Source organism: Dermacentor silvarum, chromosome 3 (genome assembly GCF_013339745.2).
Source record: "Dermacentor silvarum isolate Dsil-2018 chromosome 3, BIME_Dsil_1.4, whole genome shotgun sequence".
Taxonomy (NCBI): Eukaryota; Metazoa; Arthropoda; class Arachnida; order Ixodida; family Ixodidae; genus Dermacentor; species Dermacentor silvarum.
This window is the reverse complement of record NC_051156.1, coordinates 145,944,239-145,963,690: the sequence shown is the minus strand read 5'-3', so window position 1 is coordinate 145,963,690 and position 19,452 is coordinate 145,944,239. Positions and strand designations below refer to the sequence as shown.

Sequence of the window (19,452 nt, the reverse complement as noted above, 5' to 3'; positions counted from 1 at the left end):
TTATTAAAGCACCGTTTAAAAAACTGCACCAATGCTACCAAATTCACCGCATATAAGACAGTTATTAGGCCGATACTCGAGTATGCAGATATTGTCTGGGACCCTCACACAAAGATTTTCTTTCTCTCTATTTTCATCCCTATACCCCCGTTCCCCAGTGCAGGGTAGCAAACAGGACGTGCTTCTGGTTAACCTCCCTGCCTTTCCTCTCTTCTATTTCTCTCTCTCTCTCTCTCACACACACACAAAGACTGATATAGACATTATCGAAAGCGTTAAAAAAAGCTCTTAGATTTATCTACAATGCTTATGATTGGCGTATTTCAGTCACCGACTTAAGATTGCGATCTGGGCTCCAGACAGTAGACTCGTCGCAAAATTCTGCGTCTACAGACAATGTATAACATAGTTAACAACCACACTAAAATTAGATTTGACAACTACATGCAATTTAATAAATCGCGACTGACCAGAGGTAACCACAATCAAACAATTTTAGTGCCGCATGCTAGAACAAACGCATATCTTTCTTCCTTCGTGCCCAAAACAATTCGCGAATGGAATGCCCTTCCGCAAAGTTTGGTCAATTCAACCACTACCGCTTCCTTCTCATCTGCAGTACAGACGTACTTGTAATGTCATGCGTTCATTGTTTCTTTTTTGCTTGTGCTGGATATTCTGATGTGTCTTTTATTACGCCTTTCCTATTGGCAGCAAATGTGATGGCGTCATCGTATTTCTTTGTACTGTGTATTAGAATATGTTTGCCTTGCCTATTGGGCTGTCTTTTTATTATTATTTTTTGTTCCCTTGAGGAAAAAGAGTTTGAAATCACGTGATGTTTGTACCACTCCTGCCTGGGCTTCCAAATATAAGCTGGCAGTTTTGTGAAATAAAAAAAATAAAAAAAATATATCCACATACAAATACATGCATATATACACATACACACATAAAAGCTCTTCTAAGCTATCCAATTCCTTTCTACTTCTACGTGACCGGCTTCCCATACTTCACATGCATGCACTTTCTTTCTGTTTTGACACTAGACAGCTTTAGTTTAGCGGGCTTAGTGGAATAGCGGGATCGAAATGCGCATGCGCAGAACGCGTAACGACCCATACCGTTCGCAGTACGCATGATTTTACTCAGGTTTAACATTACCGCCTTTGCGTGGTTTACGTAGTTTACGTAAAACATGGCGGCGGTCATGTAAAACATGGCGCTGGGTGGATGCCGTCGCATTCCATTAAGATGTGCTCAGTGGTCTCTGGATCTTTTCTGCAGCATGCACATGCCTCATCTAGTTCCGAATATTTGCTCCGGTATGTTTCGGACCTTAGGCAACCAGCTCGAGCCTCAAATAGCATGGCACTGCCCTTTGTGTTATCGTAAAGATTTTCCCTTCTAATTTCTTTCTTCTCATTTTTATAAATCTCCAAATCTCCAGCAAACTTCCAGATGCCAGCGACACATATCGGTGAAGTAAGGAAACAGGCGCGACATTGGCTTATGGCCTCTCAGATCGAAAGATTACGGAGGGTATGGTAGACAGCTTGTACTGCTCGTACATTTTCGCCGAAGATCTGCTGACATAGAACATACAAATACAGCGCGCTGCTGGCTTCCATTGCGCTGACTCCCGCACTTTCCGGACGCACAGAGATAGAATCACTCAGGTGCACTATGCATGCGAAATTCAAAGCGCTATGGAATAGTGTCCAGCACGTAGACTACGATATCACGCTATATTAAAACTCTCTTTCTGCAAAGTTCGTTTGCGGAACGGTGACGCTATTTCCCTTAACCCCGATATTACGCTAACGTTAAACTAAAACTGTCTACTAATAATGCTAACACAATAAAGAAATGTGAAGAAACCGTCGACGATGATTGTCAATGCAAGCAAATAGCCGAACGCTATTCGCTTTATAAAATAAATGATGCGCTTCACAGCGATACAGAGAATATATTCAGGTAACGCTTGTTGTTCATTGTGTAATTCCTTAATGAAGAGAGTCGTCGTTAACCAGAATATCTTTAGCGGAAGCTTAGGTGGGTTTAAATATAGGCCGCTTCGTCATACGTCTGCTGTATCCAGCGGAGTGAGCGCCGCCGTGGAATGAGACTGCAATCTTTCGCTGCCGCTGGAGCCTTTTCCCGCAGCCGTAACAGGGATACAGGGTGACGGGAGAGGAGAAAGGCTGTCCTTTCGGAGCGCTGCACTACAGCATCTAAAGCATGGAACGTCACAAAGCTCATGTGAGACAGCAGCGGGAATGTCCAACAAGACTGAAGGCCCAACTTGACGCAATGTATCGCCGGCCTTAATCGGTAATGCTAAGGCCTTCGTCATGCTCATCACTATGACTTCGACCTTCAACCTTTAGCCTTTTCCTTCACACAGTAACACATCCGAACCCATTCCATTGGTTTTTTATTGTTAATCTTCTTTCGTTGAGTCATTTTCATTTTTGCTGAGTCATGGTCATGACTATGGCTTCTACCACCATCATATAGTGTTTACTTCACTTAGTGCCCACGGCAGAACCAATTCAGTGTTTTCTAAGTGTAATTATTTTCTCGCTGATTCAGTGTTATTTTTGCTGAGTCATGGTGATGACTACGTCTCCTACCGCCATCTTTTAGTGTTTCTTCACTTAGTACCCATGTCCGAACTCACTTCAGTGGTTTTTGAGTGTAACTCTTTTTTGCTGAGTCGTAGTCTGTTTTGAAGAGTCATGCTCATGACTATGCCTTCTACCATCATCCTTTAGTGTTACCTTCCCTTAGTGCCCACGTTCGTACCCATTTCAGTGGTTTTTGAGCGCTAATGTTTTTTCGCTGGGTCACTGTCATGTTAGGTGGCGGTTTCATGACCTACATGGCACGCATGTCATGACATTCATGTCATAACCTATAATTTATGTTCGCCATACGCTATTGTCATACTATGCCAATTTTGCATGGTACCGACAAAGTTAACAAAACGACCACGAGTGCACCAAGACGTAGGTGGCTATAGGTATATAGACAGATACTGTCAAAGTGGCAAATGTTTGCGATGAAATGCTTCACATTTAAAAAAATGCGGGAGAAGAGCTGATTGATTGCAGCAAGATATGACTTCGTTGCTTCACGACGGCGTAATAGAGTGTGCACCCGCGCCGCCTTCACCTGATTTAGCGGCGCGGGCTCGAGCGCGGCACAGGAAAGTTATGCGAAAGCTTAGCTTACGCACATTCCGACAGTGCGGTGGATCTGCGTAATTTCTTTAACGATACGATAATTTCTTCTTGTGCAGTACATCAGCCAAGAGAGAAAAACTTCAGACAAACAGTTTATTTCGTGATAACAATGATTATACATCATTGAAACCAGAAAATCTGGTTGTCCATGGCTGTGTGGTTTGTGTCCGGTACAAGTTTCAGGAGAAAGAGGATTTCTGGAACGGGAACAAAACATACACGTTAGCACTGCGCAATTTCAGAACAGATCGATATAATAAATGATTGGTTACCACAGGCAATATAGCGGAACTTACACTTCTTCTTGCGGAGGAGGGTGGAGTAGCTGAGAGGAGAGCCAAGGCCGTAGCCGTAGTTCAGGCCATAGCCGAGAAGACCGTGGCCGTAGCCGTAGCTGCCGGCACCATAGCCGAGGGAGCCAACACCGTAGCCGTAGTAGGCTGGGGCAGCGTGAGCAACACCGTAGCTGGCGACGGCTGGGACAGCGTGGGCAACGCCATAGGTAGCGACGGCTGGGGCAGCGTGGGCCACATGGGCAACACCGTAGGTGGCGACGGCTGGGGCAGCGTGGGAAACGGTGGCAACAGCTGGGGCAGCGTGGACGGTGTGGACAGCTGGGGCAGCGTAGGTCTGGACAAGAGGAGCGGACTGGACAACCTTGGTCACTGCGGGGGCAGCGTAGGTCTGGACAACTGGAGTGGACTGGACAACCTTGGTCACTGCGGGGGCAGCGTAGGTCTGGACAACTGGAGTGGACTGGACAACCTTGGTCACGGCGGGGGCAGCATAGGTCTGGACAACTGGAGCGGACTGGACCACCCTGGTGACAGCTGGGGCAGCAGCGTAGGTGACAGCTGGAGCGGACTGGACCACCCGGGTGACAGCGGGGGCAGCAGCGTAGGTGACAGCTGGAGCGGACTGGACCACCCTGGTGACAGCTGGGGCGGCAGCGTAGGTGACAGCTGGAGCGGACTGAACCACCCTGGTGACAGCTGGGGCAGCGTAGGTGGCTACGCGAGTGACGGCTGGGGCGGCAGCGTAGGTGGCGACGGCTGGGGCGGCGTGGACAGCAGTCACGGCTGGAGCGGCGTGGACAGCGGTCACAGCTGGAGCAGCGTGGTAGGTGGAGACGGTGCGGGTAACAGCTGGAGCAGCGACGGCGTAGCTGGCGGCTGGGGCGTATCCGTATCCAAAGCCAGCACCATAGCCGGTCAGGCCGGAGTAGCCAACTCCGTGGGACAGGCCGTAATGGGAGAGACCAAGGCCACCGTAGCCGAGACCGGAATAGCCGAGGCTTCCGTAGCCAAGGCCGTAGCCGAGGTTGCTGGCGAGGGTGTAGCCACCGACAGCGTGACCAACGTGACCAGCGAAGGCGCTGGCGGCCAAGGCGAGGACGATGCAGGCACGCAGCTGCAGAAGTAAAGGAGATGACGCCTCTAGAAACAGTATTGATATGAATGTAGTCTGCGTTCTTTTTTAGTACGTTTCTGATTTATTTCTTCTATCGAGAGGTATAATTTTGGGTCATTACTTCAAGTCGTGTGTACATTCACAACAAAAATATAGCAGAGAAAGCTATCAGATCTACTTTTCACACGTCGCTCACATGAGAGCTACTGAAGAGCGAAACGGTATCTACTTGGCATAGAGATTAAACATAATTTAGGTGAGTAATACTTTCGCTTTCAGCAACAATACAGTTCTGAACATAATTGTATGCTTCTGGAAAACTGTCCGATTATTAACAGCGGGCATGATTTGATTGTTAAAGTATTGGTTATGTAGCAAACCTATGAATTTATACTAGTTCTACCTCTCAGCCAGCCAGTGCGTTCTTAAGCAACGCATTCAGAAATGTCGTAACATGGCCTCGTGGGTAATGAAAAGTTCGCCGGTGGCTTACCATGGTGGTGTTCCTAATCCGTCGGAGGAGCAGAAGCTTCTGATTCGACTCGCTGACGAGCCTGCTTTTATACCTGGTAGTTCGCTTGAAGAGCAAGTTTAAACCGGCCTTAACGGAAGGCGAGGGAGATATAACGCCCATTTTGAGATTCATCAATACCCCCTCTACCGTCGCTAAAACGAGCTGTCTTTCGCAACAAGTAATCCTATGAAGTATCCATATTCTTCACCTTACTGATTTTACCTTTTCTTTTTGTAGTGATTGTTCGATTAACATATCTTTTTTTACTCCAGCTTTCATCCTCTCTTTGCTCCGGCGTGCGATACGTGATTGAATAAAGCCGGTAGGTGATCTAGGAGTGCTCAATTACATATTCAGTGCCAGTTCCAATACGGAACACCGTCAGCCACAATCAGGCCCAACTGTTGGGATACGTGCACGAGTGCCGCGTATTAACCGGATGTCGCTAGGCTTTTCCGCCGAACAAACTCGTGGACCAGTTTGAGGTTTTCATTATCGCCACCCTTTGTGCTCAGACACGATGAAAAATTAGTATGTCAATCGGGGCTTTCAGGTATTTCAACAGCATAACGTGGCCATAGGAGGCAGGTGAATTAACATTTAGTTCCTCTTTTGTTCTCACGAAAGTACGGTTTGGCCTGCAAGAGGCATTACGTTTATGTTAATCGTGGTGGCGTGCACTATGGTTTAGAGGCCACGCCCTTCAGCGACAAAAGAAAAAAAGAAGACTGGTGTGTGTGTGCTTCTCGTGTTGCAATTCTAGCGGACAGTGAGCAAGTTGTAATGCTACACCAAACTCTTTCTTTTATGAGCCAGGGAGAGAGAGAGAAGTCCTATCGAAAGAAGGAAATGAAGGCAGAGTTTGTAGGCTTGTGTCTTTCAGAGGTTTTCATTTGAGGGACGTCTTCTTGTCGCATTCGCGGCACCGTCTGTGCCACACTTGTGAGGAACGGCGGAGTTGTCGCCACGAATTTAATTCTGGATTGATTTGGCTATTGTGAGATGCAGTATGAAAAGACAGCATGAACAGGAAGAATGCCATCCACGATGGTGGAACGAAGCTAGGAAGGAAACCCTTCTGACGAATAGAAGTAAACCCTTTTAGCTTCGTGCTACACTCGAGTGAATGAAAATTTCTCCTTTCTTGAAAATCTCTAGAACTTGCCTGATTTGTGCGGAAGTCATCTGTCACATTGAGAGTGGTATTATGTCATTATCAAATGAATGTGACTGAAAGTATGAGTGATAAGAAAGAGTACCGAGGTGCCCCATTTTAGTAATAATATCACAAGAAGTCAACAGCACACAGACATCAAGGACAACATAGGGGAAAATACTTGTGCTTACCAATTGAATTAAAGAAATGAAAAATTAACGGAAGTGTAAGTGGGTGAGAAAACAACTTGCCACAGGTGGGGAACGATCCTACGTCAACGCATTACGCATGATATGCTCTTACCAAATGAGCTATTGCGGGGCGGTTTTCCCACCCACTTGTCTGGGCTATTTATGTTTTACTACTATAACTAACCCTGAAAGTGTTAGCCAGCGCCACCCCTCACAAGCCTTGGCGGCGGATGTGGAACATCCTTTCCTCCGCAGGGCGTCACGAGTACGTTTTTATTGGGAGTGAAGGCAACTGGTGAATAGACATACAAATGCTACCGAAGGCATCAATGTTGGCGGATTCGAGACCCTCGTTATGTAAAGAACGAGAGGTTATGGAAGCGAGGGGCCCGATTTTTAGTAATCATTTCATAAGAAGCCAACAACACGCAGACGCCAATGACAACATAGGGGAAATGACTTGTACTTACTAACTGAATTTAGAAATGATAAATTAATGGAAGTGACAGTTGATGAAAAAACAACTTGCCGCAGATGGGGAACGATCCTATGTCTTCGCATTACGTGTGCGATGCTCTTACCAATTGAGCTACCGCGTTTTTTTCATCCACTTTCACTTCCATTAATTTATCATTTCTTTAATTCAAATAGTAAGTACAAGTAATATCCCCTATTTTTTGTTCTTGGTGTCAGTGTGTTGTTGAAAATATCAGTGTATATATATTTAGACGAAGCATAAAAGATTACGTGGAACTTATTACTTACTACAATAATTAAAGGCACCAATATAGTCTATGCAATGCTGAGTCTGAGTTTTATTCAGCTAAATTGATTATTGTCACTGCTTCGGCCATTGTCATGCAGCTCCAACATCGGCGACAATATATTAAAGTTCCAACTCCAGCGTTTTCTATGCTTGTGCCGACAGGAAGTGATCACATATGTGTTTGGAGCAGCCATCGACATTTTTGGTAATATTCATCTTTAATTGCTGCTCAAACCTACCATTTCGTGCTAGTGTTTTTGACAAGTTGGCAGAGCGTCCTTGAAAAAAAATCATGTCACTTAAGTGAACCATCATTTTTCACGTGAAATTGTCGCTGTTTACGAAACTGATGCCGACCAACTGGTCAGACTTCAGCATTTACCCTGCATACAACTAGTGCAACTCAAGACAGGTCTGGGGTTGGAAACATGTAGTTTATTACACAGCTTGGAAGAGGACTTTCATTCAAATCTTGATGCTACAAGCAAGTTAATAATTTGTTGACGTTGTCAGACCAGATCAGTCTTAAAACTGCATAGAAGAAATCATAGTAAATTTCTTGTGGAAAATAAAATTTGTTTCAAAATATCTATTACGTGTGACTCTTTGCCCAACTACCGAAAACTAGTTTTTTTTTTTTTCATGTTACCACCGTATTTGTAAGTATCGCAACGTTAAATGTTGCACAAGGCTCCTGACACGAGAGGAACTGTGCCGTTTCCATAGCGCATCTGGGATTCTAAAATTTCATCAAATTCGAGGCTTTTTTGGGCAGAAGCGTGATAGGAATGTGAGGAATGCCGTAGTGGGGGACTCCGATACAATTTTGAATACGTATGGTTCTTTAGGATGCATTCATTGCACGGAACTCGGGCGCTCTTGCATTTCGCCCCCTTCGAAACGGGTCGCCGCGGCCGGGAGTTGATCCCGCACCTTCGCACTTCGATGCGTTACGCCATAGCCTCTACGCCGCCACGGCAAGTCTAGGACTTTAGAGTTACACGGTGAAGAATTTGAGTCTGTCAGCAAATAACACACACTATTCGCTTTGTTGCACCATTAAACGCAGAAATTGTTATTTTCCTTGAAGACGGGCAGCAGAATTTTGCAGCAGAGTTTGTTTTTTTTAAATTTAATTGTGGGGTTTCACGTGCCAAAACCACGATGCGATTATGAGGCACGCCGTAGTGAGGGACTGCGGAATAAGTTATACCACCTGGGGTTCTATAACGTGCACTTAAGTCTAAGTACACGGGTGTTTTTTTGCATTTCGCCCCATCGAAATAGGGCCGCCGTGGGCAGGGATTCGCTCCCGCGACCTCTTGCTTAGCCGCCCAACACCATAGCCAATAGGAACCACGGCGGGTGCAGCAGAGTTTGACCCCACATTTTTAACTCATAGGCGGAATTCGCGATCTTGTGACGCTATTTCTGACAGGGAACAGAGTGTGCTTGCAGGCATTGGCGCTAAGATTGAGCCGCAGCACAAGTGACACTTGATCTGCTGCATTTAAAATTTATCGTTTCTAGTCTTATCGCCCTACCGACATGAGCCGCTCGCGCAGCATCGTGTGATCCTCACAAGAGTTAACTTTATGTTCATGTTCATTTAGTCCTGGGAATACCGTTAGTCGCCACGAGGCTGGGTTGGTTTGCCTAAAAACAGCCTTGCGGGACGACCTTTTTGTGTCTGCCTGGACAGATCGCATTGCGAGAGGCCACACCACCCCTGAATGCAAACAGTCCCGCTTCGTTTCATTTCAACCCGTCTGGCTGTATACTGCCAGGCGTGTTGAAAGCGTTTTAAAGACATGAGCGAAGCATAATTGTGTGAAACACGTATGTAAAAAGGAGGCGGTAGCAAGGCCGGAGGCAACGATGACTATGGCAGTGCTAAGAACAATATAACCCGATTTTCATGCCAACGCCAATGGCATTGGCGTTGATGGCTTGTCGCCAAGAATAACGCCGATGATGGCAAGGCGGCTTATATGTCTCGGATGCTGGATAGCGCTCTGCGTTAACACTTATAGTCGTTTACTTTTTTTCCCTTGAGAGACGTTTTTCTACCAAATAAATATATGATGATGACAAGCATGACACAAACTGCGAAGGTGGAGTAGCTGCCAGTAAGAGCTCTTTGTAGGTGCAACGTGAGGTTTATTACACCACAAAAGTGCTTTATACGCGCAACGGTAAATGCTATTAGGCCGTAAGACGCGCATATTATGTGCCCCTACAAAGAGGCGTCATTGCCAAGAATATTCAGAAAGTGCTCAGATGAAGTTGCTCACATTGCGTGATTATAAGTTTCTCTAGATCAGAAATATAAACGAGGTGCAATGTATTGGTGCGTTGTGAGACTTGGCTGCTCGACGCTCACCTTCGTCTGCATATAGAATTTTATTTCCTGCCACTACGTGGCGTATCGACTTTAAATAATAAATAAAGATTAATGAAACATGGATATTTGCAAGAATGGGAAGAAAGAAATGAAAAGGTAAAATCTGTAGAAAAAATTCAGAGCCCTTCCACTACTGTGAAGATGGAAGCCAGCAAAGCTGTGACTATGGTTCGGCTATAGTCAATATGGCTAATGTGAAGTGATATGTTTTCATTATTGACTGTATAGAGCGTCTTCGGCATGTTCATCAAAATGAGCAAGGACACAAGCGTCTGGTTTTCGCCCGGCACGATGGCCTAGTGGTACGTGTGCTGCGCCATCTACGCCCGATCGTCATAGACTAGCGTATCAGCCACAGCTTTCACAGCTGCGGCACAATGCACGGCATCGCCAGGATTCTGGCAGATGTGGTTAAACGAGCGTCCGTCCCATAGCAAGACCAAATGGCAACTGCTGATAACAGCGCGATCTCTACGTCACGAAACAAAGGGGCACAACGATTGGTGGGACGTGCCGCCGCCGAGTATCGCGACCCTTGGGCAAGAAGCATCGACGGTGGCGAGGGGTATAACAATGGGCATCGATCATCCATTTCGACAATTGTGCAAAGGCAGAACTGGCGGGAAACCACCATGCACATGGAGCCAACTTCCACGCACATGGAGCCGGAATTGTTGTACACGCCGGTTGGCCTACGGTCGCGATCTCCTGGAACCTAGCTCTTAACAGCTTAGCTGTAAAAATTATGTAGAATCTCCACAGGGAGTTATCTGAATGACGCGTGAGCATTTTCTAGTAACGACGTGTTGTTGAGTGCTCGCGCTTAACACTGCAAGTAATCCTAGCACTGCTCAGCAGCTTCAGTCGCCTTGGCGCCAATGCGGTAAATGGGACAGCGCTTCGGCGACACGAACTGCTGCGGAAACGGTGCAACGTGAACTGATGACGCAAGCAAACTACTACAGGTGGCTGCGCCAGGTGCGCTGATGACGATCCGATCCAATGACGGCTGCTCCACAGTTTTGGCTTACTAATGGTGTGCCTTGTGCGTGCCTGATTGCACACGTCACGTGGTCAGAGACACTCGCTCGTACCACTACTGTTCACGGATTCACCGTTGTCTTCTTCCACAGCTGGCTCCGGCGCCGCTGATTATGCCAGCGTTCCCATAATGCCCCTCACGTTCGTGCCACTGCTCACGCGTTCGTCGTCATCGTCTTCCACAGCTATCTTGTAAGCGATCGTCTTACGCGAAGGATGGATGGACTCTCAGACAGTTTTCTCGTTGGGTAACCATAGAAATGCTTACGCATTCAAAACTTTAGGTACTCCTAATGTTCCCTTTAAGTCTATTTATAGGCGCTAGCCCCTAGACCTTAGATTAACGCACGTCATTCTCCTACTTTACGCAGAAGAGCAACTGACGATGTGTCTTAACGCGCCGGCGGAGCGCGCGTTAGGACACGAACAATTAATGACTCATACCCCCTTATGCAATGACTCAAGCGCCCGTAAACGTGGCCTCCTAATTACGGCGACAGAAGAGAAATGAAATTCTACGCTGGAATGATGACCGGCAATGGAGCCAGCTGTAGAAGCAGACGACGACGAACGCGGGAGGAGTGGCACGAGCCCGTACGCGCGGTGGCGCCGAGGGGCGCCAACGAGCCATCTGTAGAAGACGATGATGCTCGAGCTATTTTAGATTATAATAGGTAATTATCATAATTACGAGAAAGACGTGATGATTAATCGGCACTTTCCTTAACTAAACTTACGCTCGTATATCATATCTATCCTATACAACTCTCAGCTTGAACCATTACCTCCTTTTAGATGATTTTTTTTTTATAATTCTCACAGTTTCGGAGACACCTCCACTTCTTGTTGCCTGAGGCACACTTCTGGTGTGCTCCTCGAGAAACATAATGTTGCTAGGTGCTAGCGCCATAAACAAATTGGCATTGCCTTGCTATTTGAGGCACGAGTTGGTTCCCCAATGACAAAAACGTACCGTAGCAAATATTCGCAACAAGAAGAGCAAGTGTCGGAAGACCACTCAGCACATCCTAATGGAATGCGAAGGCAATCACCCAGTGAGACCCGCAGGTAACGCACACTTCCCCGAAGCGCTTGGATTTAAAGTGAACGGAATTATCAACCGGTCAGCTGTCGAGATAAGCAGGTGAAGGTTGGAGTATTGGTGGAAAAAGCAGGGAAGAGATTGCTACGACCGGATTCGTTACACGCATAGGTAGCGGTACAAGGCAGATGGTACCGCTACCTATAGCAAGAGAAAAAAAAAAGATTTAGGAGAAGTGTACAAAAATGTTACAATGCAAAGCACGTATAGCATACATGATTCACTGAAGCAGGCTTGCAGACTATTTGTCACCACCCCGTATTAAAGGGGATGCCAATAAATCATAATCAACGCGGAATTCCCTCCATGATGTGTGCCTTGATGCCACCTAAAGAAAATAGGCAAAAAAAGAAGCACACCCTCATACTGTCGTTTCACGTCGGCGCTCAGAAACGAGTGCTCTTATGTATCAGCGTTAGCTGGAAGACAGCCAGCTATACTCGCGCGACAGGCACTGAATGAATAATATTGCTAGATGTATAGCCAGACTGCTCATCGGCATCAGGATGAGATGCCTGGCCGAGATAACTGCTACCGCGAGGCTTCCGATCAATATAGTTTTTTTTCCCTTTTTTTTTTCTGGAGCTCTTTTCTTTTTGGGGGAACGCCTTAGATGCACCATGAAGCGGAAAATCCGGCGAGCGTCCTGCGGTAATATCTGATGGCAAGTAAACCCTCGTGACCAAGGGATGACGTCGCGTTCCCGGCTCTCGTCCTGCTGCGGCAACCACTGCGAACTCCCACGGTGTAAGGCGTTGCGCTGCTGAGCACGGGATCGCGGGATCGAATGCAGACCGCGACTGCCGCATTTCGATGGAGGAGAAATGTAAAAACGCCCGTGTGCTTGCGTTGTAGTGCACGTTAAAGAACACCAGCTGGTCAAAATTAATCTGTAGCCCTCCACTACGGCATGCCTCATAATCAGAACTCGTTTTGGCACGTAAAACTCCAGAAAGAACTCCCACGGTGAACAGCCAGGGCGTTGGACTGACGCCGTGGCCCACACCCCAAGAAATTGCGCAATTCGAAAATTGAGTTGACCCTCGCTGAAAACCTACCTGGCCCACTCCCGAAACTGACTTCGCCCACCTCCAAAATTTCGTTGTCGCACCACCAAAGTTGACTTTGCCCAGTTCGAAAAGTCAGTTGACCCAGGTTCAAAACCAACCTGGCCCTCTCCCAAAATTGATTTGGCCCACCACCCAAAATTTGGGTGACCCACCCTCAAAACTGATTTTGCCGAATTCGAGAACATGACCAAGTGAAACGTATCGCGCGGAAGAGTCAGAATCCTTTCGCATTCAACACACGCAAGGAGAGTTAGGTGCTTCTGTAACTTCATTAGAGCGAAAGCTCTACTACACCATGTCTCACAAGGTCCTTCATCGCGTCGCAATGACCTTGAGCCGCCGGAGCGTAAGTGTGGCAGGTGTGACATCACGCCACGCGACCCACTGCTCTAAGGCGTCGCAGCTGCGCTCGCTCGGATCCTCACCGCTTCGGTACCACGTGACTAGGCGAGGGTTTAACGGCTTGTTCGCCCGCGCTCAGTCGCTCAGTCTCGCCATGGATGGCGCGCCGGCTGGGCCGTCTGTGCGTGAGCTTCAGCGCAAGCGACAGGCTCAATCCAATCATCCAGTAGATATAGCTAGACGGCAGGCTGCGAATTCTCAAGCAAAAGCAAAGTGACTGCTGAAACACCGGAGCAAAGGGAGGCCAGATTATCACGTTACAGAGGAGCTTACCAAGTGCGGAATCATGCATTTATGAAACACTGTGTGCGTAGTCTTTGCAAAACCAAGACAAACAGACCTTTCGCTCGTGATAAATAGGCTTACAAGAGTTAAACCTCAGCCAATTATTTATTTGCACCTCAGTAGCCGCGGGCTTGCGTATACGCTAACGATCGGTTTAATTATTTTTTGTGCAGCTTATACAACAGGTGTGTGGCACTATTTTAGACGAAGCTTTCAGCTCGGACGCAACTTTGATGCTGTCTATTCAAGTACATGTAAAACGCAAAAACACTTTTATGAGAAAAACGCTGGCCTGATTTGAATGATAGGACAGAAGGATAAATTTTTGTGAGGGCATGAAGCATTATATTTAATTAGGGCGTGAAATTTGGCAAGTATAGACGGAAGTGGGTAAGTTTTAAAAAATAGAAGCACGGAAATTTTAAATCCGTAACTCAGCATCAGAAACAGAAATGAGGTTTGTCTAAACTGCATCAGAGCATCTAAAGCATACAAATTGGATGTACGAGTTTAAAACTTATATGAATATGCTACACTGCTTTCAAAGGTCCTAATCTAACATTATATATTTCAAGGTGACGTACAATACGTTATTTTTATGCGATTAGAAGTGTTATGAGGTCTAGTGTACAGAATTATTGTATCGTTTTCTATTATTGAGATACAGCGCTGTAAACTTCAAGTTTTGTTTCGGGAATTCTGCAATGTTTATTGATTTGTAAAAAAATTTCGCAGCCTAAATACAAAATTCGCTGGCAGAAATTGCCGTATTAAACTTTTTCTTTCACATTCATTAGCTGATAAGTAGCCGTAGTACCAGTAGCTGGGAAGAACGACTGCTGATTCCCAATGTATTCAGATAAGCGCCTCTGAACTAAAGCTTCTTCGAGTTAGAACGACATCTCTTGATGTGACTAGCATTCCTTGCCTAATCAGTTGTTTCGAGCATATCTATCTATATATCTATCTATCTATATATATATATATATATATATATATATATATATATATCCTTTTAACGCCGACCCAGTGACCCAAGTTGGTCCACTGGGTACGTGCTCGCGGTCGTGATGCCGTCGTAGTACATGTATCGACGTCACTATATATCTTCCTCATCCGGCTTTCGTCATGAAGTCTTCGTCACGGGATCGCTGGCCTACAGTCGTCATGCATTCACGGTCACACTATCATCGCTGTGCCACCGCCGTGATACCACCGCGGTTCTTCTATTGCCGTCATTCGACCTGCGTCATCTTACTTTCATCATGCCGTCATCGTCCCGCCCTAGCGTCGACTCAGTGAACCAACTTGTCTAATATGCGTAGCTTGGATTAAGTGTTGTCTTGTCGTGGCTGGGATGCCGTCGTGGTCACTGCATTTCCGTCTTTATAGCTTCGTCATCGGACTGTCGTCATGCCGTCGCCGTGACGCCATCGACGTCATACAGTCCCCATATGCGCTCACTATATTAAACCGTCGTCGTGATAACGTCGTTGTAGTTCCACCGTCTCACTGCAGCTTCGTCAGATCATTCTCCTAATGCGATCGTCGTCATATTGTGGCATGGAGGAAGCAAACCCAGGAGAGGCCCCGGCCAGCACGGACGTATTGGAGAAGGTGTGGCGGAAGTCACGCGCTGGTATTCGCAAAGGAGCACTGGGACGGGTACCCCAAATGTCAACGTTGCCATAGCCACCACGCTCCTGAAGCTTTCGCTGCTGCTCTCGGTCTCTGAAAAGTGGGATAAGATTTTCCCACCGGTGTCTTTTTCGCAGCACCTTTTGTTCGTGAGAAAAGGTGACTTAGCAGTGTGGTGTTTAAGCTTGAAAGTTGTGTTTGAGGTCTGTGAGTATGAGTGTCCGCCACCAATAGATACACTCAAGCAATCACTGCGCGGGTCTTCGTCGTCGTCTTCAACGTGCCACGGAAAAACACAGGAGCGCGTTTGCTTCACTAAAACTGCTACATAAGTTTCGTAGGCATTGTTTTGACGCGCGCCAACAGCACGCACTTCCGGCAGCTCGTAACAATGCAAGTTCAAAGTTCGCGCCCATCTGCTCCGGCGAGCTGCAGAAACCCTGATTGGAGGCGCAAAGGGAGATGGCACACCAACATGGCTGCACTTCCGGCTTCAAAAACGTGACGTCAGGGCCTCTCCTGTTTTGTTTCTTTCCTCCGTGTATTGTGGTCATCAGGCCTTCGCCATCATACCCTCATCGTCAACCCATTGTCTTAATACCGCTAGTGCGCCATCGTTATCATTGCATGGTCGGTATTTTAATCAACCTCGTCGTCCGACTCTCGTGCTGTCGTCATTGCTGCACGACTGGCCGATCGAGGTACTTTGCATGTACTCGCGGGCTTCTTTCACGCCCCGGAACAACACTTTTCTGTAGCATGTATTAAGCAACAGATAGGTGTATCGGGAGTTTTTCATGTCGCTCTACCATTTTCTGCTTGACACTTTTCGTCTTATTAAAATATTTGAGAAGTTCAACAACTAATTAGGACTAACTATGTAATTAACCGGAATGTAAGAAATAATCTGTGCATAACCAAGCGAGGAGAAACAACATTATCTTGGTTCTATCCAGCTACGTGGCATTTGCATATTTTTAAATCTTGGTGCACGATAGTTGGGACACCCTGTATATCTATCACGTTGAATTCCGCGACCTTGTCATAAAAACTGTCAATATATGGAACAATATTTTGCCATTTCAAGGGATGCTGCTGCAACCAATGCAAAGTTATTGAAGTCGATAGATCCACGGCATAAATAGATCCATGAAGAAGTTAATCGCTTTTACTCAAAAATGTGTGTGTTTCCTAGTCTCGCATGCTTCAATCTTCGCACGCATTATTCAAGAAGTTTTCGGTCGTAAATAATAGTACCGGTCATATGAATTGTCTGGCTAGGAACGAAGAATTTTTTTACTCCAGACATTATTTTTTAAAGATGACCTGTGTGCTTAGATATTCGTGAAAAACTGCCTGCCCATAGAAAACGCGCATGTTTATTGATGCGGCCGCTAGAGGCCCTGTTTGGCGATGACCCTACTAGCTTGATTAGCTCAAGCGGGCTAGTTGACTGTTTGTCGCCGTCCAGTATCAAAGAAGACGTAAATAAATAATCATTATCATCACCTCAGTGCTTGACCCTAGCGTGACTTGCTACAGAGGACAGTGTAGAAATTATTGATGGGTTCGTTGTAACTAGACGGTTGTTACTGCTTTTACTAAAATTGGCATAGAATATCTCATGAGAATGTAGGCATAAGAACTGTGAAATGAACAAGATGATATCTCTCCGCTATCTCTTGTTCATTCTTTTACTTTTGCTTTAACACTTAATGCAATATTATGGCCCACTTTATCACTGGCTCAACATGACATTGCATTGTGCAAAACATTGACCTTAAAAGTCGAGTGGACAATAAGATATTTAATTGGAAGTTTTCATTTTTTGGAGACCATTGATTTGTTTTCCTTTTAATGAAATCATATCTGAGCTCCATGGTAAGCCACGGAGTCACGCCGCCGAGTCTCGCCGGTCGGGTGTTTGTGTGACAACCCGAACGCGTGACCGCGGAGGGAAAAAAGGTTGACCGTGCATCTGCGTGCTTCACTGCAAATGGCTTCTAAGGGCGCAAGCGTGGGGATATTACGTGAATAGGTCACGGCATACCTGAAAAATGTATTGCGCATACTTTTTCTTAGCATCGTGAAGTGGCACACTGTTTTAACACAGCCACATTCTGTAAGAGTTGTCCGCTGCTCGTATTTCTACGATTCGCATAAGATTTCGTGTCAAACTGGTAATTTTGCTCGTGTTGAAAGTTCTTTTGCAAGTAGGGCGGAGTATAAATGGGCTGACGTCGTCCCCTGTTAACAAGGGGTTTCAAGCCATAAGGCTGTGCTGTTAGCATGAAGAATTCGATCTGGTTAGCACAGCGAGCACTTGAACATCATTGCAACTTTAGTGCAGTGACTTCATTATTTAAATGCCTTACCACGAGCTTACAAAATACGTTAAGCTATAAATTTGCGCTCTTTGCATAAACACACCCTTGCATCTTCACAGAAACCATATTGGCAAACTGAGCGAAATGTTACGAAATCTAGGAAAATCAGGAGAATTTTTTTTGTCCGCGAAGGAGAAAACTAGGTTGGGAAGTTGACAGCAGTGGGGAGCATGTACAAGTAAAACTAAGTACGAGAAACTGTACTTAACTTATGTAAGTGGACCCTGGATACCTCCACGTAGCGAAGAGAAGAACACGTGTCGTCTGAGCATAGCGCATCGCAACAGTGAAAAGCATGGCGTAATTTATGGCATCTTTCTACCAAGATTGTGCAGCCTTGCATTACCGAGGACAAGACTCGCAAGAACTAAAATATTGACGTTCATCCCCATGCGGTTTCCAGCAGGCCAGACCGTGGAATTTTCTTTGAATTACAACGAGAAAGGTAATCTCGGTATTCAGTCTGAGGATATGCCACGATAGCTTGCCACTTCTCCACCAATGTGTCACAGGAATCACATGTATGTAGATCGTATAACAGTGTAACTTTTACAATATGTACAAGGCTGTCAGAACACGGAGTCGACCAAGAGCTTTACGTGCGCTGTACTTCTATCCATCGCGGGGACCTGAATGACACAAACACGCAGCACGCATATTCACTCCTCGATAGCTTCCAATAATTCGTCCTTTTCAATTGTAACCGAGCATATCGTGGACACAGTCCTCGGAGGAATCTAGCTGAAATAATATTTCATGTAGATCATAACAGCTACGACAATTGTGGTAATAATATAAATAATATAATGACAACAATAGTGCCCTTCTTTTATATCACTCAACATGTTGCAGGAGTGAGTGGCCGTAAGCGCCATTTCGCGCTTGTTTTCACGACTGTGCAGGGCATGTGGGCGCGAGAAGAAAAGAACGAAGATTAGTGCCATGACATATAATACAGGGGCAAAATACTGTCGAAATTAATATACTAATACAAAGGACCGAAAAATCAGCGCAAACATGAAGCGATGAAATCCATAAGCGCATGATACCTTTCGCATTGGGGTTACAGTGTGTCGTATCAACTTTGATTACTTCAGTAAAACGATAATTCAACTTCTTTACCCACGATTCGAAAATACTAGCGTAATACATAAACGCTTTTGGTGCCATGCTAGCCGTAATAGTAATTTTTTTACATGGTGCATACAATCGGTGTTTTCATCATTGCTGGCTGTAATAAATTATAATTGCACTTCTCCTGCCAATAACCGCAAATTTAGAATTAGGAAATAAGCTTTTTATATATCGTAATGGTCGCAGTTTGACATTAGGTACCCTCAATTGGGTAGCAAAGTAATTTTTCATATTGTTTTAATTAAGAGCACTTTGTGATTTAAACCGTATTATGTTGGCTCAATACACGTTTGAAACGTCATCGTGATACCTTGCAGGATAGAATAGGTTGGATGACGTCGAATACAATATAGCCATTAACATGACTGCCAGCCTAGTGGATAAATACGGGGCGTATTATGGTTGAAGTTCATGCGTCGTGTAAGTTATACGGATTAATTCGAACGTTTACAATAAATTATTTACTGCAGTGATCAAGACCGAAGGTTTTCGCGACGTCCTCGAAAATTAAAATCAGACGCAGAGTTAAAATTTTTAAGAAATGAGGAACATGTTGCGGGTCATAGGCAGGGTATGTTTAGTATGCGCCCTTCCTTGCAGGCATAAAATTTACTTATACAACTACACAAGTGTAACAGCTTCATTGGAAATTTGCGCAGTATTTCCAGCTGTAAAAGTGCATTGTGTGTTTTTATTCTTAGTAC

At 45.6% G+C, this 19,452-nt stretch overlaps 1 protein-coding gene and 1 long non-coding RNA gene across 4 annotated transcripts in view; one reads left to right on the top strand and one right to left on the bottom strand.

Moving 5' to 3' along the window:
- Window positions 1-4,680, top strand: part of LOC125944007 (uncharacterized) — a 77,958-nt gene extending 73,278 nt beyond the window's left edge. Inside the window, exon 4 of the long non-coding RNA XR_007466052.1 lies at window positions 4,569-4,680. This is a non-coding gene — a long non-coding RNA (uncharacterized LOC125944007). The remainder of the gene's footprint in view (window positions 1-4,568) is intronic.
- The window catches only part of LOC119445879 (nuclear pore complex protein Nup58-like), an 83,798-nt gene that overhangs the window by 26,292 nt on the left and 38,054 nt on the right, over window positions 1-19,452 (bottom strand). For 2 of the 3 annotated variants that reach the window (XM_049663699.1, XM_049663698.1), the window contains exon 3: window positions 3,906-4,013. In XM_049663699.1, the coding sequence (XP_049519656.1) occupies window positions 3,906-4,013 (108 nt within the window). Of the gene's footprint in view, window positions 1-3,905; window positions 4,659-5,151; window positions 5,308-19,452 lie in introns of those variants that run through there. The other variant, XM_049663700.1, reaches the window with a different exon arrangement.